Source organism: Cavia porcellus, unplaced genomic scaffold, assembly GCF_034190915.1.
Source record: "Cavia porcellus strain 051 isolate PalLab524CR breed Dunkin Hartley unplaced genomic scaffold, mCavPor4.1 scaffold_9, whole genome shotgun sequence".
Classification (NCBI taxonomy): domain Eukaryota; kingdom Metazoa; phylum Chordata; class Mammalia; order Rodentia; family Caviidae; genus Cavia; species Cavia porcellus.
Genome location: NW_026947492.1, coordinates 36017307 through 36037128, shown reverse-complemented (window position 1 = coordinate 36037128; position 19822 = coordinate 36017307). Strand labels below are relative to the sequence as shown.

At 32.7% G+C, this 19822-nt stretch overlaps 1 protein-coding gene across 3 annotated transcripts in view; it reads left to right on the top strand.

The window, feature by feature from the left end:
• Cntn5 (contactin 5) overlaps positions 1-19822 on the top strand; it is a 1085282-nt gene that overhangs the window by 646085 nt on the left and 419375 nt on the right. For all 3 annotated transcript variants that reach the window (XM_063256195.1, XM_063256196.1, XM_063256197.1), the window contains one exon: positions 12156-12377. In XM_063256195.1, the coding sequence (XP_063112265.1) occupies positions 12156-12377 (222 nt within the window). The remainder of the gene's footprint in view (positions 1-12155; positions 12378-19822) is intronic.

The following is a 19822-nucleotide window of genomic DNA, read 5'->3' as shown; positions in this document are numbered from 1 at the left end:
TAAAATGTAACTATTTCCCAGCCACTTTTTTGACTGTAGATCCTGACTAAAACGAGATTTTGAAGAAAGAAAGTCAGTAATAAACAGCTAAACATGACAAGCATAAGGTTTGCTTTTATGGTAAAATGTAAACAAATATATAGTCCCAGTCAATGGTGCCACCCAGGCGGGATGGTATAACCCCCCTGCTCCTCACCAACTTCCTTATGTGAGTATATATGTCAGAGATGGTATCCATGTGGACTAAGAGTACACCAGACCTGAGAAAACCTTTCATTGTCTTAATGAGGAAAAATGGTATTATCTGTTCTATTTTTGTAAACTGTGTAACATATAGAAAAAAAATCCCATATGTACTGAAATAAAAAAGAGCTAAACCTTTTCTCTTAAACCAAGACTACATTTTTTTTACTACATCTGATACTGAGTTGTATCCATAACTTTCCTAGTTACTTTGTTTGTTGCTGGAACAAAATAAAGTTAAAGGAGAAAAGCTTGACAATTCTTTCTTCCTTTTTTTTTTTTTTTTTTTTTTTAGCTCAGCCTCATAAGGAACTGCCTGGTAAGCATGAGGTCGTGAGTTCAATCCTGGGCACAAAAAAAAAAAAAAAAAAAAAAAAAAGAGAGAGAGAGAGAGAGAGAGAGAGAGAGAGAGAAAAGCTTGATTTTATTTAAGAGGAAAAAGAGAAAAAACACAAAACAAAACAAAGCGGTGTAAGGGTACACGTAATACAGAACTACAAAAAAAAAATAACAGTAAGAAATCACCTGTTAATAGATTACATATTATCATCTTGGAAATAGTTGCTCAAATCACAGTATCAAAGAATACAAAGTGGACATTCAAACAAAGAGACTGCAAACAGCTGTGTTCAATGATCCAAAAACATTAATATAGTCAGCTATTTAACACCCCTAAACACACTTACTGTTATATCCGTTAGAGCTCTTTTTTTTTCACCTCTCTTTTTTAAAACAAAATTTACACATTTTGGATTTTATTACTCCTTAGTTCTTACTACTTTTTTTTTTTGGGGGGGGGAGAATAAAGTCAAATATGGCAAAACAAAGCTGTCAGTCAAAACCAAGGATAGACATAGCACATGATGTAGAACAGAGTACAAGGTTATCAACAATGGTTATCAACGTTGTCTCTTGTTTCCTTAAAAAGAATTGTCTATCTCATTAGATATTATAAAGTTGGACAAAACAGTAGAGAACAAGACCAATAAAACTTAGGCATTGTAAACATTACAGGACTTCCAAAGGAGACAATAGTCAAACCAGAATGGGCATCTTAGTGAATCTTATTGCCTTCAAAGTAGTTGCCTATACCCTCAAACTTGATACTATCATACAGAATGGAACAGAGTCTAATCAGTCAAAACAAGATCATGGGAGTATTACAGGACTTCAAAACAAGTTAATAGGAAATCAAAAAGAGTTACTATTATATATGCTAATTTTTTAAATTTTTCCCCTTAATTAAAACAAACATAAGAAATAACTAAATAATTTTTTTTAAGGAATAAGGGAGTGATTGAGATAAAACAGGACATAACAATATAACAATACAGGTCAAAGCACGACTGTTTCAGCAACCTAGTGCTTCACCACCAAATAACCCGACTTAATAGTAGTTACCATAGTGTCTGTCTTTTTCCTTGAAATATTTGGATAAAACTTCATATACTATAGCTTCAAATATTTCCATATCAAGAAGCCCAGAATAAAGCCTTTCTAATTAATAAGTGAAAACTTTATAAGGCTTCAAGGCCACATAATGGGGAATCATGATTACCACATATTTTTATATATTTGCATCATTACTTACATTAGGGAAATTATTCGGTATTCACACATGCGAGATTGATTTATTTCACTTATGAGTACGGTCTCAAGCTGTGCCCATTTATTGATAAATATCTCAATGTGATCCTTCTTTATAGCTGAATAATACTCCATTGTATAGAAATACCACAACATTTTTATCCATTCCTCAGTTGATGGATACTTGGGTTGTTTCCAAGATCTGGTGATTACAAATTATGCTGCTATAAACATAGGTGCACATATATCACTGTGGTATGATGCTTTCAGTTCTTCTGGGAATATTCCTGGAATAGCTGGAATAAATGGGATTTCCAAAATTATAATAGGAAATAGAGGATGATCTCAGAAAATGGAAAGACATCCCTTGCTCATGGATAGGAAGAACAAACATTGTGAAGATGGCCATTCTCCCAAAACTGTTACACAGATTCAATGCAATCCCAATAGAAATACCATCAACGTACCTTATAGATCTAGAGAAATCACTCCTAAATTTCATCTGGAACCAGAAGAGACCTAGAATCGCAAAGGCAATTCTAAGCAGCAAAGACAAAGCAGGAGGCATCACAATCCCTGACTTGAAGTTATACTACAAAGCAACAAAAATCAACATGGTATTGGAATCAAAACAGAGCCAAAGATCAATGGAATAGATTAGAAGATACAACCACAACTACAAACACACTCAACCACCTTATCTTTGATAAAGGAGCCAAGCAGGTTCATTGGAAGAACGACAGTCTCTTTAATAAATGGTGCTGGAAAAACTGGCTCTCCATTTGCCGAAAACTAAAGCTAGACCCATGTCTATCACCATGTACTAAATTAAAATCTAAATGGGTCAAAGATCTGAATATTAAAACAGAAACACTAAATCTATTGGAAGACAAATTGGGTAGAAACCTTGGAGACATAGGAGTAGTTAGAGAATTCATGAACAGGACTCAAACCGCACAGGAAATACTTCCCAGAATCAATAACTGGGACCACTTCTTATTAAAAAGTTTCTGCATGTCAAAAGAAATCTCCAGCATAGTGAAAAGAAAACCCACAAACTGGGAAAAGATTTTAGTGAACTCTCTCTCAGACAAGGGACTCTTGTCTAAAACATATAAAGAATTAAAAAAACTCAGACCTCCAAAATTCAAAGATCCAATCCAAAAATGGGCATCTGAGATGAATACGCAATTCTCAGATGAAGAAATGCAAATGGAAAATAAATACATGAAAAAATGCTCATCATCATTGGTCATTAGAGAAATGCAAATTAAAACCACACTGAGATTCCATCTCACTCCTGAAAGAATGGCCAGGATCAAGAAAACCAACAACAAATGCTGGAGAGGCTGTGGGGAAAAAGGAACTCTCCTGCACTGTTGGTGGGAGTGTAGACTGGTACAGCCTTTGTGGAGGTCTGTCAGGAGATTTCTCGAAAAGCTTGATATAGTTCACAGTTTGTAAAAGTTTCAGTCCATGATTAGCTCATTCTAAACAACAGTTGAAGACCTGAAACCCAGGAGACATCTAAAGCAGAAAACTAGCAGACCAGCCTTCTTCCTGTCACTTTGCATTCCATCCAGGCTACCAGCCCTTTTGGCACGCCTCCCACACCAGAGTGGGCCACCCTTATTTCTGGTATCCCACCCTAGACCTATTCAGCTCTAGAAAGCTCTCCGTATGTGTGCATCAGGCTTTAGGGAGACAGCTAGGTACAGCTCATGATTGAAAAGTGATTTCCCTGCAGTTTATATTATTCTCCTCTTAGTTTATAAGAATTCTTTGAAGGTAAAGATTGTGTGTTTTATTACTTTTTCTATTTCCAATTATATTTCATTGTGGGTTGCATAAGAGATGTTATATTTGTGTGTGCTGAATAAGTGTTAAGTTCTGTATCTCAGAATGTGTGTATATTACAAACATATCATGATTACTTTTAGCTACTTACAAATCCATTATTAAACCCATAACTGACAGTATACTTCAACTTAGTAGGTATAGGATCTGCACCGTACCAGAAGAAACATAATGAAATATTCTCTTTTTTAAAAAATTTATATTGCTGGTAACGTGGCAGCATAATTTGCCTATGGAATAATTTCAAAATTTTCTGGGAGATCCATTTTATTAAATTACCTTTAGTTGCATCATTTGTTTCTAAACAATATCTTTTTTATTAGCAAATGCTTTCTGGTTTATTTCAAACACACAGAGAATAAGGTTGTATAAATTAATACTTACAGAGATAAAAATTTACTAAGACCTTTAATTATTCAAAATTAAGTACTAAGTACTAAGTACTAATTTGCTTATTCTTTGCAAGTAGTTCGTATCCATACTGATTTCCTCAGCGATTCATATTCCTATTATGAACTAGGTATCAGTTTAATACAATCATATATTATGTTTTTGGTGATTTAGAGATTCATATAAATATTACAAATTTCTAAAAACCTAGAAAATATCAAAAAATACACAAAATAGGATAGCTAAGAATCTTTTTTTGGATTAAAATGTATAAAATATTCATTTTCATTATATGTATGAAGAAACCAATACATTTTTAAAGAAAAGGAGATCAATTTCTCCAGTAGTGAGTCATTTTAACTTCAAAGATAAACAGTGCTTCTGGGAAGCAGTGGTAGAAATAGTTTAGAACTATGTTTCCAAGGTCCCAGTAAGTATCTCTATTTTTCTATCTCATGCAAAGAATACTGGAAATGCAGTGTTGTTAATTTTTTTCTTATGCGTTAGAACTATAGCAGTTTAGATACCTGACTTTGGTGCTTTAAAAATGGTGAATTTCATACTCTGCATACATTTTCTCACTTGTGCTGCTGAAACACTTGAGTTTAGATAATACATTTCTTGAAAAAAATGCTGAGTTGAGGCAGAGACATCAGATTTGAGCTATTTCAAAGCCTCCTCTGCCATAGTACAGAACTAAATTGAAATAATGCACATTATTTATAAATTATTAACCGTTCCCAAATAACCTTCACATGACTGGCTTCACTGAGGTGTTACATCTATCCTTGCAAGCTTCATAAAACAATAGCAGGCTAAAGTTGCACAGTTAACATTAATTCTCATCAAAGATAGGACAGCTTTAGCAATTATCCTAAAAAGGTCAGATACCAGATTTCTTTATGCTGACTTTAATGCCAAATCAAGTAATATTCCAGACTTGGAGATTGTGTGACTTCTAATTTTTCTGTGTATGAACCTAGGACCACTGAACTTAGGTTATTTAATAAAATAATAACCTATTAAGTGAATGACACTGTCACAATTTACAGTCTTCAAGGTGTATGATGCTTTTTCATTGCTGGAAAAGACATTTTATAGATAATATAAGGACTTCATGTAAATAATATTAATATAGTGTATCCTTCCAGGTATGGTGCTACTCTACTCTCTGAATTTAGGAGTCAGTGATTACGTGTTAATATTCTTAGACATGCCAGATATCATTTGATGTTTTGGTTTATTTATATTTAAAATCAATCTAGAATAAAATGGAATAAATGAATTTATACAGGAATATTTTCATTTTGTAAATTTTTTGGTGTTGCTTAGCCTTCTGCTGCTGTATGAAAATAGAGTTGTACGAGGAGATGACAGAAAAGATTCAAATACAGAAGTCAAATGTATCCAAATTGTATCATTAATGTTTAAGAGTATAAAAGTGATTTGTCAATGTATTGGAAGACAAATAGAACTCCAAATTTTAGCTAGTATCAGAAAATAACTAAAATATGATGGGGTTAAATATTTTAAAATAAATCCTTTATCATTTTGATTTTTTTGTTTGATTCATAGATAGACATAAGAGAGTTCTATATATTCAAATTTGCTAAATATTATTTACATTCAGTCTTTATGCTATTCATGAAATGATCTTTCAAGCAATGAAAAATCATTGTACAAATTCAGTACTGTAAGTTGAAATAATGTCATTCAGGCTTAATAGACTATTATTTTATTAAATAATCTAAGTTCAGTGGTCCCAGGGTCATTTGATCAGGAAATATTTAATGAAGGAATTAATATTTACTCCTACTGGTCTTCCAGCTGGAATTTCACGGTGTGAGAGCACCAGGTTAATTGAGTTTTATCACCAAATCTCTGGACCACTTTAGAAATGACTGTAAGGCACATTCCCTAAGGTCTGATCTATATGAATTGAGAAAACAGAAGAAGAAATGAATACCATATAACTAGATTCTGCTGACATTGTCAGCCAAGATATTTATTAAAAGATCAAGCATCTCAAATGAGTCACTCTTCTTTTCAACCCTTGCTGAGGAAAATGGAGAAAGTAATGATTATAATCAAATGAATAAATATTATTGTTTTCTTTTTTCAGAGTGTTTGTCAGTGGCCAAGAATCTTTTTTTCCTGAGAATTGACTTGTGGAAATGTACCTGTTGGGAAAATATAAATTCCATTTTTCTCTTTTCATGATCTATTCTATTAATTTTCATCTGGATTTTTACTTCCTCTTTTAAAATTAAAATTTGTATTAATATTCGTATTTTGTGACTTAATTATAGCTTCAAAGTGTAAGAGTGGTATTCAGTTATACCAGTCGGACAATGACACAGAATAATCAATCTATGATAAACATCTAGCTTTCATTTAGTCAGTTATTACTGTTGACAAAGCACAGTTCTAAGTACTGTATGTATATTATAATTGCTTTCTGTAACAAGTTTAAGGAAGAACCTATTGCTATCCTTATTCTAAAAACAGAAAATCCAAGCATAGAGTTATTCATATATTGTTCAAAGGCATCAAGCAGCGATGACACAATTTCCTAGTTTAAGTATGTATCATTTGTCTTTGGAAACCGCCTATACTGTAAATCGGTTCCTGATGCAATCTCTCTCCGCCAAAAATCTCAAACAAAAAGTATGTTCTGGAGTGTAAGAGAAAGATGTATTCCTCTAATCTAATAAAAGTTTTATTCCCAGAAAATGAAGCATGATGACACCACCATAAATGTAAATGTTGCCAAGTTTCTTCCTAAGAATCAGTCTTCTTCAGCTGTCCTTATTGTTTCTTTTCTGATATAACGTGTATCATATATTTATATTTTATATAGTTGATAGTAGGAATTTGAAGAAGCATAAGGAAATATACAGGATATCGAAGACACAGAGCTAAATCCAAGCATCTGATGGAATTTGTCTAGTAGATGTTTATTAAGAAGGTGAATGTAGGGATCATTTAAATTGAGAAAATATGCTTCCTAGAGTTCATTAATATTAAAGTTGATGAAACAAAGAATTAGCAAACAAAATAAACAGTAATCAGTGAGACAGGAACAAAACATGTGAGTCTAGGGAATCGTGAAGACAATGTTTAAAAGAAAAAGCTGATTAACAGTATGCAACACTGCTAATAAGCTTTGTATAGTGAAAAGTCAGATTTAGCCATGGATTTTTAATTCTTAATTTTGAAGAGAAATGTGAAGTAGTTCAAGAAAGATGACTGAGAATAGGTTCAAGAGAGAATCAGAGAAGAAAAATTGAATGCATTAACCATTCGTGGCTTTTCTTAATCATGACTGCAAAGGAAACTAGTTGGAATGCTAAGATCGGGATAGTTTGTGTGTTTGTTTTTTAATGTGAGAAAATTTTGAAGTTATAGGAGCAATCTAACAGACACAAAATTGATGCTGAATACATTTTTGAAAAGATGTCCTCCGACAGTCAAAATGGGATGGAATAGGATTAAGTAGACACACACACAGGGGTTGACCTTCAGTAGATGGACAGTCCCATTCATGACTCTACTCGCATCCTCAAAAACAAGGCAGAATGTGTGGGTGTAACTGCAGATGGTGGGGGCACATAGACTCTTGGATTGTTCCTTTTTTGTTGTAAAGGACGGGCCAAAAGGTTTGAATCTGAGAGAGGATAGGGTCTAAATTATTTAAACTGAACAGTAGAGTTACATGCATTAAGGAGATGAGGTAGTACTGTCTGGAAGCTCACTTAAGGTTAAATATCGTAACCGTATGATTTTATGCTTTCTATCTAACTTAGCAATAGTGTATGTTGATAGTTGAGTTTAAGTTAGTGGCGCTTTCATGCTGTGCAATGACTGAGAATGAAATTAAAAACAGGAAGTTAGTGAGGTTATTTTTCACCCTAAACAGATACCTTCATCTGGACCTAAATTTTGTCTCTCAAAGGTTAAACAGAGTCCTGAAATCAACTGAAGCATTTATTGCTGCTAGTATATTGATTTTTGTAAACTTGAGGATCCTTAGAACTGGAATTGAGTGTGGAAACTAGAGATGAGAGGAAGGAGGCTGGGCAGCAAAGAAAGCATTCAAAGATTGTTTAAAAAATACCTCTGAGAGGAGCACCAGCCTCAGTGAACGATAGTTGCATTAAAATCAGGAGACTGATGGAAATTACAGGGTAAGGCAGACTGAAAAGTCAAATGGATTAGAAACGACAGCGGAGAGAGCCTCTGCACTCCTCAGCTCTAATTTCACCAGTGCTTATCTTTCTCTCTGTGTAGACCAAGCAGGTAGCTTGGTTCATGTGGGTGCCCCTTTCTACAGAGTGGTCACCTGAACACTTGGTCTCTGCACTGGGCTTTGACACTTGACTCTTCTCTATTACACTGGGAGAATCTTTTCCCTTCTTTAGTGACATCCTATTTGCCTGCTTTTCTTTTTTCTCTTTTTTTCTTTTCTTTTCTTTTTTTTTTTTACAGATTCATCTATTTCTGCTCTTTCTCCTGTTAGTGATCCCTAAGATTCCACATTCAACATCCTACTTATTATAGAAACTTCATTGTCAAACTTATCTGTCAAACTTATCTTGTCAAACATAGTTTTAATAGCCATATATTTGATTGTGTTATATTATCTCAATCTTGTATTTTCCTCACGTTTTCAGAATCTTGTCATTGACTGTCCAGGAACCTCAACTTTCTGAACTGGAATTTATAAGGTTTTTACCTCTAGCACATGTATTCTCCTGCACTCATTCTTATTCACCTTTTAGTAGCATGGGCCGTCCCTAGTTGCTTACCTTGTTCCCAGTCAATCAGATACTAGCTTACTGATTTTATCTTCATATACTACATTAAGACCTCCCTATTCCAAAATGATCTGCGCCTGCATTACAGCTTTAGATCCTCAAATGGTCCTCCTATTGACTTAATCTGGAAATACACTGCAGACAGAGTGAAGTCCCTAAAACTTAAGTTGTTTTCCATTTAAAGTCATACTATATGAGCAAGTATTAAAAAGAAAATCATCACTGGCCCTTCTTATCCATCCTTACATTTCCTCCAAATCGCACTCTGCATGGCACTATGAACCCTTAACTTTTTAATCCATTAAGCACATGGGTGTTTACAACTCATCTATGGTTTTGGCGAGCATATATCTCCTTACCAGCTGCTGGCTTTCCAGAGTTAATTGCTAATGGGTGCTCAGGACTCAGTTAAGTTAGAATTTCCTCTAGACTGCATTTGCTGATGACTACAAGCTGAATGAGATAATCTCCCACTCATGGCAGGGAGCCCATGGGTTCCTGAATCTCACTGAAGACTGGAAAAAATTTCCATTTACCTTTGTGTCTCTGGCACTGGACACCTACTAAATTCACAGTATGTGTTTTCTGAATGCATGAATAAATGAACATGTTGCCAGATTTCTAGTAACAGTTTGGGGTTCATTTTAATTGATGGAAAGGGACCTCTACTATACCGGATGCCACTGATTACATAACAAACAAAGCCTTGATGTGGAGTACAAAGCCAAATTACCATTTGGCTCCTCTCTGTATGAGCAGCACAAGCTGATTTCTTTCTGTATCTTCTGGACAGTGTGGAGTCATATTTGTGTGGCTATGTATGCATGTATATATGCATACACATATAAACAATCCACATTTGTGTTTTATAAATACAATGATAATCCTGGCTTTTTAAAACCTTGTTGTGGTCTTTTTATTTTCCTACTGATTTTCTTTATCTAGCTGTAAAAACTGTAAACCACATTCTTTATTTTAATTTTAACTGATGCCTGAGATGGCTCTTATTCTAAATAAATGAACAGGGAAGGCAGTTAAAAAACTGAGCAGCAGACTGCTCTGAGAAACAAGTTTAGAAACTACGACTACACACTACTTTATAGGAAAACTCATTCTCTTTTCATTATCTGACTTCTTGGTGCCCAAACCTGCATTTAATTCCAGGATTTAAAGGAGATTTTATGTGTACCCATAATCTGTTCTCATATAGTTTGCCCAAGAGAGGTTAGCTGTTTTCGGATAAAATTGATCCACCTTTACAAGACTTCTGTTGAACAGCAAAGACTAAAGGGCATGAATCTCTTAACAACTCCTCATAGACTTGGACTACACTGATCATGCTGATTTAAGTGTGGAAAACATCTAAAAATATACTTTTTGAATTTCAGAGAAATGATATTTGTAATTTCACAGTACAGAAAATGTTAGGCTTAATGTGATGCTTAACACTGAACGTATTATTTTCAAATCACAGAAACACTTCTTGCACTCCAAAATACATTTGAAACAGTATAAAAATTCTAAGTAATTTTTAATTAGAGAAAACATTGAAAAATTTTTTAATCTTAAATTACTAGCAATTATTCATTTCAAATGTCAGACACTCAACAAAACGGCCTAGATCTTAAAAATATTCCCATGGTCAATAAATAGTCCAGTTAAATTGTCAAGGGAAAAAAAAATCCCATCTTTTATTGCTTGTTTTCCCAGCACTGAAGTTTGAACTCAGGCCTCTTCACGGAATCATATCTCCAGCTGTTGATTTTATACCTCTTGTTTTGAGACTGTTTCATTAAGACTTGTACTCTCCTTCCTCAGCCTAAGGGGTGTCTACTATTAGTACTTCTATTCTGTGTTGTACTCACATCTTTAGCCAGATCAATTGTACAAAAGATAAATAGGAAGGGAATACGGTAAAATGATCCTTAGAGATGACATAATTGTTTTTATATAGAAAACACAGAACTCTTTATGGAAGGGTTCAAGAACCAATAAACAAATTCAGTATAATAGAATAGAAAATATATAGCTAATAATGATCCATACACAAATACTGAAATCATCAAGAAAGAAATTAGGCAAACAACATAATTCATGATAATTCAAGAGAAATTAAATATGTATGCACTAAGTTAACATAGAATGTAAAATATATCTACAGTGAAGATGTCAATTATGAAGAAATCAAATAACAAATTCTGGAGAGGCTATGGGGAAAAAGGGACAATTTTACATTTTTGGCTGGAAAGTAAACTAACAATCAACTATTGAAATGGGTATGGCAATTCCTCTAAAAATTAAAAGTAGAATTTATTTTTGATGTAGACATTCTCCCCTGAGATATCTTCCTGAATCAGTTAAGGACGTCATATTAGAGTGATTCAGACAAAATCATGATTTTAGCAGTGCAACTCTTATTAAATATTAGAAGCATCTTATATGTCCATCAACTGGTGAATGGATAAAAATTGTATTTATAGACAATGGACTACTATTTTGCAAATAAGTAGGATATATTTGAATTAGTTGTTAGGAATGATGCACCTTAAGGCCGTTATATTAAGTGAGATGAATAAGACACACAAATTTCAGTATCTCATGGATTCTGTTATCTGAGAAATCTAAAGAATTTAATGAGCAAAGTCAAAGATAATAGAAAACATCAAGATAAATATTTCATAAAGGGAGAGAATCGTAGAAATAGAGGGAGCAGAGAGAGAGGGGAAGGAGGAGAAATAAAAGGAATATACATTAAGTACAATATCAACCCACCCACAGTGAATGTAAGAATCATCTAATACAAAGAAGTACAAAGTAAAATAACAATGAGAAGATAATAGGAAAGAAATGGTTCTGCCATATAGGAAATGCATATTGTAGTATTAAGGCAAAATAGAAGGTTAATTCCTAAATACTTCTGCTGCAGAAAGGTAAGAACATTTTGATGCCCTGGCTTCCCTAATTCCTTCTTCTATTTCTCCCCTCTATTCTTTCTCTATTTCTGTTTTCTTTCTTCTTCCTCTATAATGTGGATTTTCATTCTCTCTTTCTTACTGAAGGTGATTATAACCACTAGAATGTTAAAAAAATATTTAAAAACATGTAAGTAGCATTTAATTTTTTTTACTCTTACCAGAGTTTGAATTTAGTTGTAGCCTGAAGGATAATTTTCAACAATATCTTTAGAATAAACCATTTTTACTGGAAAAAAATTAACCCATCGCTTCAGAATTCATTTTATATTATTATTTTATTTTACAGAGCATTCCAAAGCTCTTCCTGGTCTCCCAACTTCATATGCTACTTTGCTAAGAATAAAGAAAAGTTCATCTTCATCTCTCTATGGTTCAAAGATGCGACCACGGTACAGCACTCCCCCTTTAGGAACACTGAGTGTTTCTTCACCAAGTTGGCGTGGGGCCGCTCAGCACTACTATTCTCCCATCAATCTTTACCACTCCTCAGATGCCTTCAAACAAGATGGTAAGTGTGAAAGAAAAACTGTAAAGATGGAGTGGAACAGGCAAGTAAGACTTGTACAAGACTAGTGCAATAGGAGAGAGAGATTGAACTCATCTGTGATACAACAGAAGCCAAAATAAACGTTTAGAGGTAAGGTGAGTCAGGTAATCTGTGCTTCAGAAAAGGGTCTGGTCAGTGTGATTAGCCCATTTGTGCTTATTAATTGGTATATATGAAGGCTAAGGTCCTGTTTGTTCTCTCACAAAGTGAGGATGATAGGACCCTATGTTTCTGAATGACTGCGTTTCAAACGGATAACTCTGAGCTCTTTGAGACAGATATTATTGCTGCTTTCTAAAAATGGCAAGAGACTGGGAGATTATTTAAATCTGAAATGGGTAGAGGATGGATTGGCAATTGCAAATATTTAACATGTTCTAAGAAAAAGGCAGGTCCAAAGACTTTTCAGGAAAAAAAAATAAAATTTATAAAGCTGAGCAGAATATGAAGGCTGTCTTGTCCATAAATTTGCTTTCTGTTCTTAATATCTCAGGATAGTTTATGTGTTCATTTATATAATTATACTTACTAGCAATAGTGATTTAGGGTTAAGGTAAGTGCATTAAGTAAAAATAAAAATGCATATTATCAAATAACAGTTTGGCATTGAATATCAGTAGAGTTCAAATAGTCATATTGCTCAGTTCAATGTTTTTATCTCTACATAAATATTTTTCCATGTAAGAAATAAGTAGGATACACAAAGATGTACATTCATACTAGTTAGCATTTTTGAACAGAAAATAAAATACCTGTTAAGTTCAGAAGTACTATTCAGCTATTAACATTATGGTTTGAGAATGTTTTCTGGAAATTTTCTAACATTGTTATAATTTAACATAATAAATCAGGTTCATTAACAATCAGGGTGATACACTTAAGCATGTAATAATTACCAGGCATTATTTCTGCCTTGTGTACATTGCTAACCTCATTGAGGTTTGTTCAACAAATAAGTGAGGTAGATATTTTTATTGTCCTATATGTGAATGGAAACCCAGGGTTACACAAGCATCTTTTGACAGGTTATGCTGATAATAAATAGTATAAAAATGTTTCATTTCAAAATCTACTGATTTTAAGACCTATCCACTTTGGGCTACATTTCAGTTATGACTGAGGAAGGACTGAACATACAGTATACATTTTGTAAGATCTAAAGATTGGGAAAGATTTTAATGTCAAAGATTCAAATGCTGGTTCAGTTGTGGTTATAGACACAGGTAAATCAATCCTCGTAATTATGTAAATTGTTGCTCTTCTGGAATATCATTTTTTAATGTTGGCAGTTAAATTTTATTGGTGCAAGGTTTCACCAACCTATGAATGTTTTATGTTTCAAGAAGCTTATAATTAGTATAAATTTTAATAATTTCTGTTACATTAAATTTAAGGGCATAAATAGGTCTAGATATGTTGAGATTTGTGTCCCCAGGGAATTGTTATTTATTGGTTGATGTAAAGGTACAATATATTGAGTGTTCAAAAATATGAGCTGCTTATGTTTGTTATAATTTGCTACCAACCAGTTTTTCCATCCTTTGTTCCCTCCTTCCAAATGTGATTCTTCCATATCACAAAGATATGTGAAATACAGTTAGACAATGTGAATTAAAACACATGGAAATTATCAAAACAAACATTTGGGCATAAAATAGAGCAAAGCATGAGACTGACCGACTCAAAGTGCCTAGTATTATTATTATTATTATTATTATTATTATTATTATTATTTTGTAACCAGAGATCAAACTCATAGCATTGAACTTGCCAGGCAGGTACTTTTGCCACTGAGCTATATCCTCAGCCATTATCTATGTTTATATTAGTACTGTATAAGTGCATCATTTGTTGATTTCATTATTGGTAATTGATAGCCAAGGAAAAATACAGTATAGTCATTACATATTGCATAATATTTAAACTTTTTTTAGTACTAGCAATTAACCCAAGATCTTTGCACTGAGCTATACCTCCAGCACTCTTTTATTTTTAAGATGTAGTCTTTCAAAGGTGACCAAACTTGCAATAATTCTGCCTCGGTCTCCTGATATTAAACATTTAAAATAGAATAGTTTTTCAATAGAAGCACACCTGATTTTGAAACTAGCCAGATTTTTATTAAGTGCCTTCATGAAGAAGAACTTTTTCTTACTGTATAAATAATAAATTTCATCTTTTTCAATATAGGCAGATAAAACCTAAGTAGTTAAAACAAAGTAGAAATAATTCTATAAATCAATATTCTTTGATTACAAATATACTCAAAAAATCATTTGGAAATCTTGTTATAGTTTAGATTCTCTCTTAAACATAGAAGTAGGGGCAGTTATCTGTAAAAAGCTGTAGGTGATGCTGCTGGGATAGCTGCTATGGATTAAGCTTTGAGTAGCAAAGCCCTAGTATGGAAATCGATTTAATACAATTTAAGTCTTATACTGATCTAGTTTAAACATATTTTAAAATGTCTGGAGGAATGAACAGTTTGAGTATTTTCTAAGTAATTTTTCCTAGTTATTGTTTTCCAAATGCAGTATTTGATAGATCTTCACTAGATGTGACTTTGAATTCTTTCTCTCTGACAAGAGGCTGACATATGGCTTTTGTCAGGTAATTCCCTGTAGCCTTGATAGAGAGTAAACCAGAGGCTGACATGCTCCTGTGAAAAATGAGAAAACTAACAGACCCTGAATGCAAAGTCTTTTCACTACTGCTCAAGTTAAGCCAAGAAGTACTATCATAGATGGAACACTGAATTCTGTGAGAAATGCAAAAATCCAGTCAGCAGAGAAGTTTGTGGAAGCAGTGCCACTTCTGGCTACATACTCTGGTGAAACTCCACCACACATATACAAGAAAGTAAAATGTACATTCATTTCAATACAAGATTAATAGTGAAAATTGAACAATTACTGGTGCTATCAGATGGGAAATTAAATGCAGCAATTGTAATTTTCCCCCATTTGAAAACTGTCATAGTTACAATTAACAGACTATATCTTTATAAAACTAAGTATGCTTTAATGTTTAATGATAAGCAGAAAGGTAATTACTAAATATTATATATAGTAAATCATTTAAGTGAAGCAATTAATATATGCACACACATAGCAAGCACAGTTTTCACCATGACAATACTGAAAGTTGACCATGGTACTTGTCTCTGCAGACAGAACAGGAACGAGAGCAGGTAGTATTAGGATAGGATACTGGGAACCAAACTTTTAGTGTATTTAATTTTTAAAAATCTCAAACAAATACGGTGATGGCTGCAGGAAGTACAGGTATCTAAAATGACTCATAATATTTTTCATATCTTGGTACGTATAGTGTAATCACCATGTTACAGTATGAAGCAGAGCTATTATTGATAGAGAAGGGATTGGGACAGAGGTAACAGGATATGATCTTGAACTCTGGGTTACAAAATACTCTGGCTCTGTCTTGTTTTCCTTCTTTTGCTCTTTGCCTTGCTCCTACTGATAGCAGTCAGTTCATGCTGAGAGCTCTGCTCTGCAGAACGTCATGGTAACAGCCTCTGACCAGCATATCTTGAGTAGCCACTGCGTTCAGTTCAGCAGGGCTAAGGAACTGAAAACTGCCAAAAACATGAGTGGCTCACAAGTAGATCCCGCCTGCTTGTCTCTGGGGATGGGGCTAACATCCCACTGTGTGAAAGACACAGATTTAAGTATCGGTTAAACCATACTTGGCTTTCTGACAAATGAGATATTAAGCATGCAACTTTTATTTCTTGTGTGACTTCTTTGTGGCCTTTACCTTACTTCTACATTTTTCTACAAATTTTTTCCCAAGTTCTCAGAGTTCTAAAATTGTTTGCATACATTTTGTCTCTTTCAATTTTGTCATCTTTGGATGATTACTATAGCTTGATATATTTCTCTAGGCAACCAGTTCCCACATGCAACTAAGATTTGTTTATTCAGGTTTTTACTATGAGTATTCTTTGTTCTCTGTAATTCTGTATAAGATTCACTTTTTTGTTCTGCTTATCACATTAGTTAATCCAGGGAAAAAGGCAAATGCTCCAAGTATAAAAGATATAATTCTAACATCCCGACTGTTTTACTTATTAAATTATATTAAATGTGCTATAATTTATCCATTCCATTAGAAAGTATAAAATATTTAAAACAGGAAATTTGGTGAAAGTCTATTTATTAATTTATTAACTTTCCACTTTTAGCCATATTTGCTTCAGTATATTTTCACATAAAATTTAAAATCAGGGCTCCTGAGTCTGGTTTTTCATATGATGCCTCTTTAGTTTTATATGAACCATTATATTAATTTTCTCACTTACGTTAATGTATTAATATTATTACCATATGCACCTTCTAAGTATATAAGACATATACTAATCTTTCATATAAATTATATATATTTTATTTGTGAAATCTGCTATCTCAATGCTTGTAGTTCTGTTTATGTACTTTTCGTAAAGCAGATTATGTTTATAATGTATAATCAATCTATGCTTTTTAATAGACACTTGGATCATTCCTAATTATTTGGTTTTAGGGTAAAGTGAATATTTTTGTGCGTTTTTCACTGGCAGTGTGTTATATATGACTCTATAAATGTGATTTTTATATTAAAGTACATGTATCATAAAATCTTTTTGAGTACCACCAAATTGTTTTAAGTGATTACACTTCTGGCAACATGGTATGAATGTTCCCATTTCTCCATATTGTCAACAAAATGTAAAATTTATTCTCAATCCTTTGAGTACAACAGGTTACTTTGTGGTTTTAGTTTGCATCTTTTTGACTAGTGAAACTAAAATTTTATTATGTACCTGTCAAACATTCTATTTTCACCTGTACATTGAAAGTGTACATTGTTATGTACATTTTTTACATTGCTTAGTCATATGTACATTGGCTAGTCATTTATTGACTCTTTTTCTGTTCGAACATTTATCTTTTTATCTGTAGAAAGTGTACACTTGCTACAAATATGCTTCAGGATTTGGCTTTACTTACTATGTTAATATGTTCTTATGTTGAGCAAAACCTTATGGTTTTAATATAATCAGAAAGAACAGTACTTTCATTGAAGATTGCTTTTTATATCTTAATTACAACCTATTCTTCAAAGTTTCACTTTCTTTTAGCTTTAAATTCTGATTTTCATGTTTAAGAATTTAAACTACTTAAAATTGCTTTTCAAATATAATCTGAGTTGTTGATCAAATTTCACTTTCTTTTCTATTTTAAAATATTTTTATTAACATACACATCCTCTATTGGTGTGTAAAACTGGCTCATGAATTTTCAATTACATTTTTAGATTTTATAAAAATATAGATTGATGTTTGCTTCAAATATTTGTGACTTCTCTTTTAAATTTATTCCTAGTTTTTATCTCCTAGAAAAATAGTAAACAAAACTGATTACAGTTTATGTCTCTGTGATCCAGTAACTGGAACCCCACACTTCTGACTACTGTCTGATATTTATGTGTTTTCTTATTCATATTGGCTTCTAGAATGTGCTACATATATAATGCCTTAATGAATACTACAGAGAAAAGAATTTTCCTGTATATTTAGGAAAGAAAAGAATGGTTTAGTTAAAACTAGCTCATATCTACTCCAGTCTTCTTTGGTTAGGACAATTTTTGTTTCCCTATTCCTTTTGTTGGAAAGATCTTGTTTTCTAAATTCAGTCCTCTGCTTTGAACTTTATGTATCATATGTTTATTGTTTTTAAAATTACCAACAACTATTCCTTTAGAAATTATCATTAATGTACTTAACTAAGAAATTTTCCCTATGCAGTTATTTAAGATTTTAAACTTGATATATTTATATTACTTCTGCTTATGTTTATTTTTTCATAGGTCATAAGATCAATATTTAATATTTAATCATATTTTCTATTAATATCTATACTAATAACTTCTTTTATATAACAATTGTGTTCATTTTTTTTTCTTGAGGCACATCCAGTAATATTGAGACTGTGAATGTTAAAGCAGTTTTTTGTGTTTAAGAATATAATCCTCACCTTTATTCTGAAATGATACTTTAACAGATACAAAATTTGAAATTGATATTTCTTTTAATATTTTTGCTGTCAGTTGTTTTCTCTTTTATAAAGTAAGAAGTCTATAATCAAATTTGCCTTTCCTTTCTAAATGGACTGCAAGCTATTTTTCTAATTCTTGACATTTTGCACATATATTACATTATTTCTTAAAGTATGCTTCTCTTTGTTTGCTAGTGCTTGGGAAACAATTTCAGCCAAGTTTCTATCTTTATGCAAAACATACCGCTTTTCTTCAAATCTTCCTCTACCAGTACTTAATCTATACATGTACGTTATATAATGTTTTGTGCGTAAAATATCTACCTCCATATAATTTATTATCTATCTTTTGAGTGTCTTTATAAATTGAATAACAATTGGCTGAAAATTTACTAGGGTATATTTTATTTCAAGATTTTTTACCACTTCTGTTTTCATCTCAACTCTTTCATTTTTAACCTTTCAGTGTTTTATAATTTTAATAATTATAGTTTATTCCTTAATTTATGTTTTGAATATCCAAAACGTTTGTTTTCAGGTCTTGAATTAGGCAGGGTTTTCAAATATATTTTATTTGGAATAAGATTTTGTTTCTATTATTGATCTTTATTTCTTTTGCAGCATTAGAACTTATCTGTATTGTAATTTCTGTTATTTTGCAGGCACCTGTGAGATGAAAGTACTTAACCTTACTTTCCACCTCTTATGTTTAATGGATTCATGGGCACTTCCCCCTCTTCTTTCTTACTCTAAGAACAAGTTTTAATAACATTTCAGATACCTGTCTCATATAACTGTTGGTGATATTGAGATTTAGTCAGTAAGGCCAGAAGCACTTGACTGACTTCATAGTCAGGACGCTGTTTTGCCTGCTTTCATCCTCACCACTGTATACCTTCTAGAGTAACTGTGGACTCATTCGTGTTATGTTCAGCTTTTTGAAAACTGTAACACATACACGATAAGTTCACAGTATATGATAGAAGTACATACAGGACTGTGCAGTACCATAGAAGAAGGTTGTGTCTATTTTGTTTGATACGAGGAGGTAATACTATAGATGAATGTACCCTGGATGTGGAAACAGATTTCATTTTAATGAAAAATATACCCAAATTCATAACAGCGAGAAGGAGCACAGGGCGTTCTATTTTGGGAAACATACATATTATGCTAGTAGCCAGTGTGAGTGATTGAAATGAAATAACAGATTCATGCTTTTTGTTATGGAATCTAAAAATATAATCTTTGTTGGCAGTAAGCTGCCATTAAGCATGAAAGTCTCCTACCAGTCATTGTTTGCAGATCTTCTGTGCATCCAGATTTAAAATAATCATGATAATAAAATAA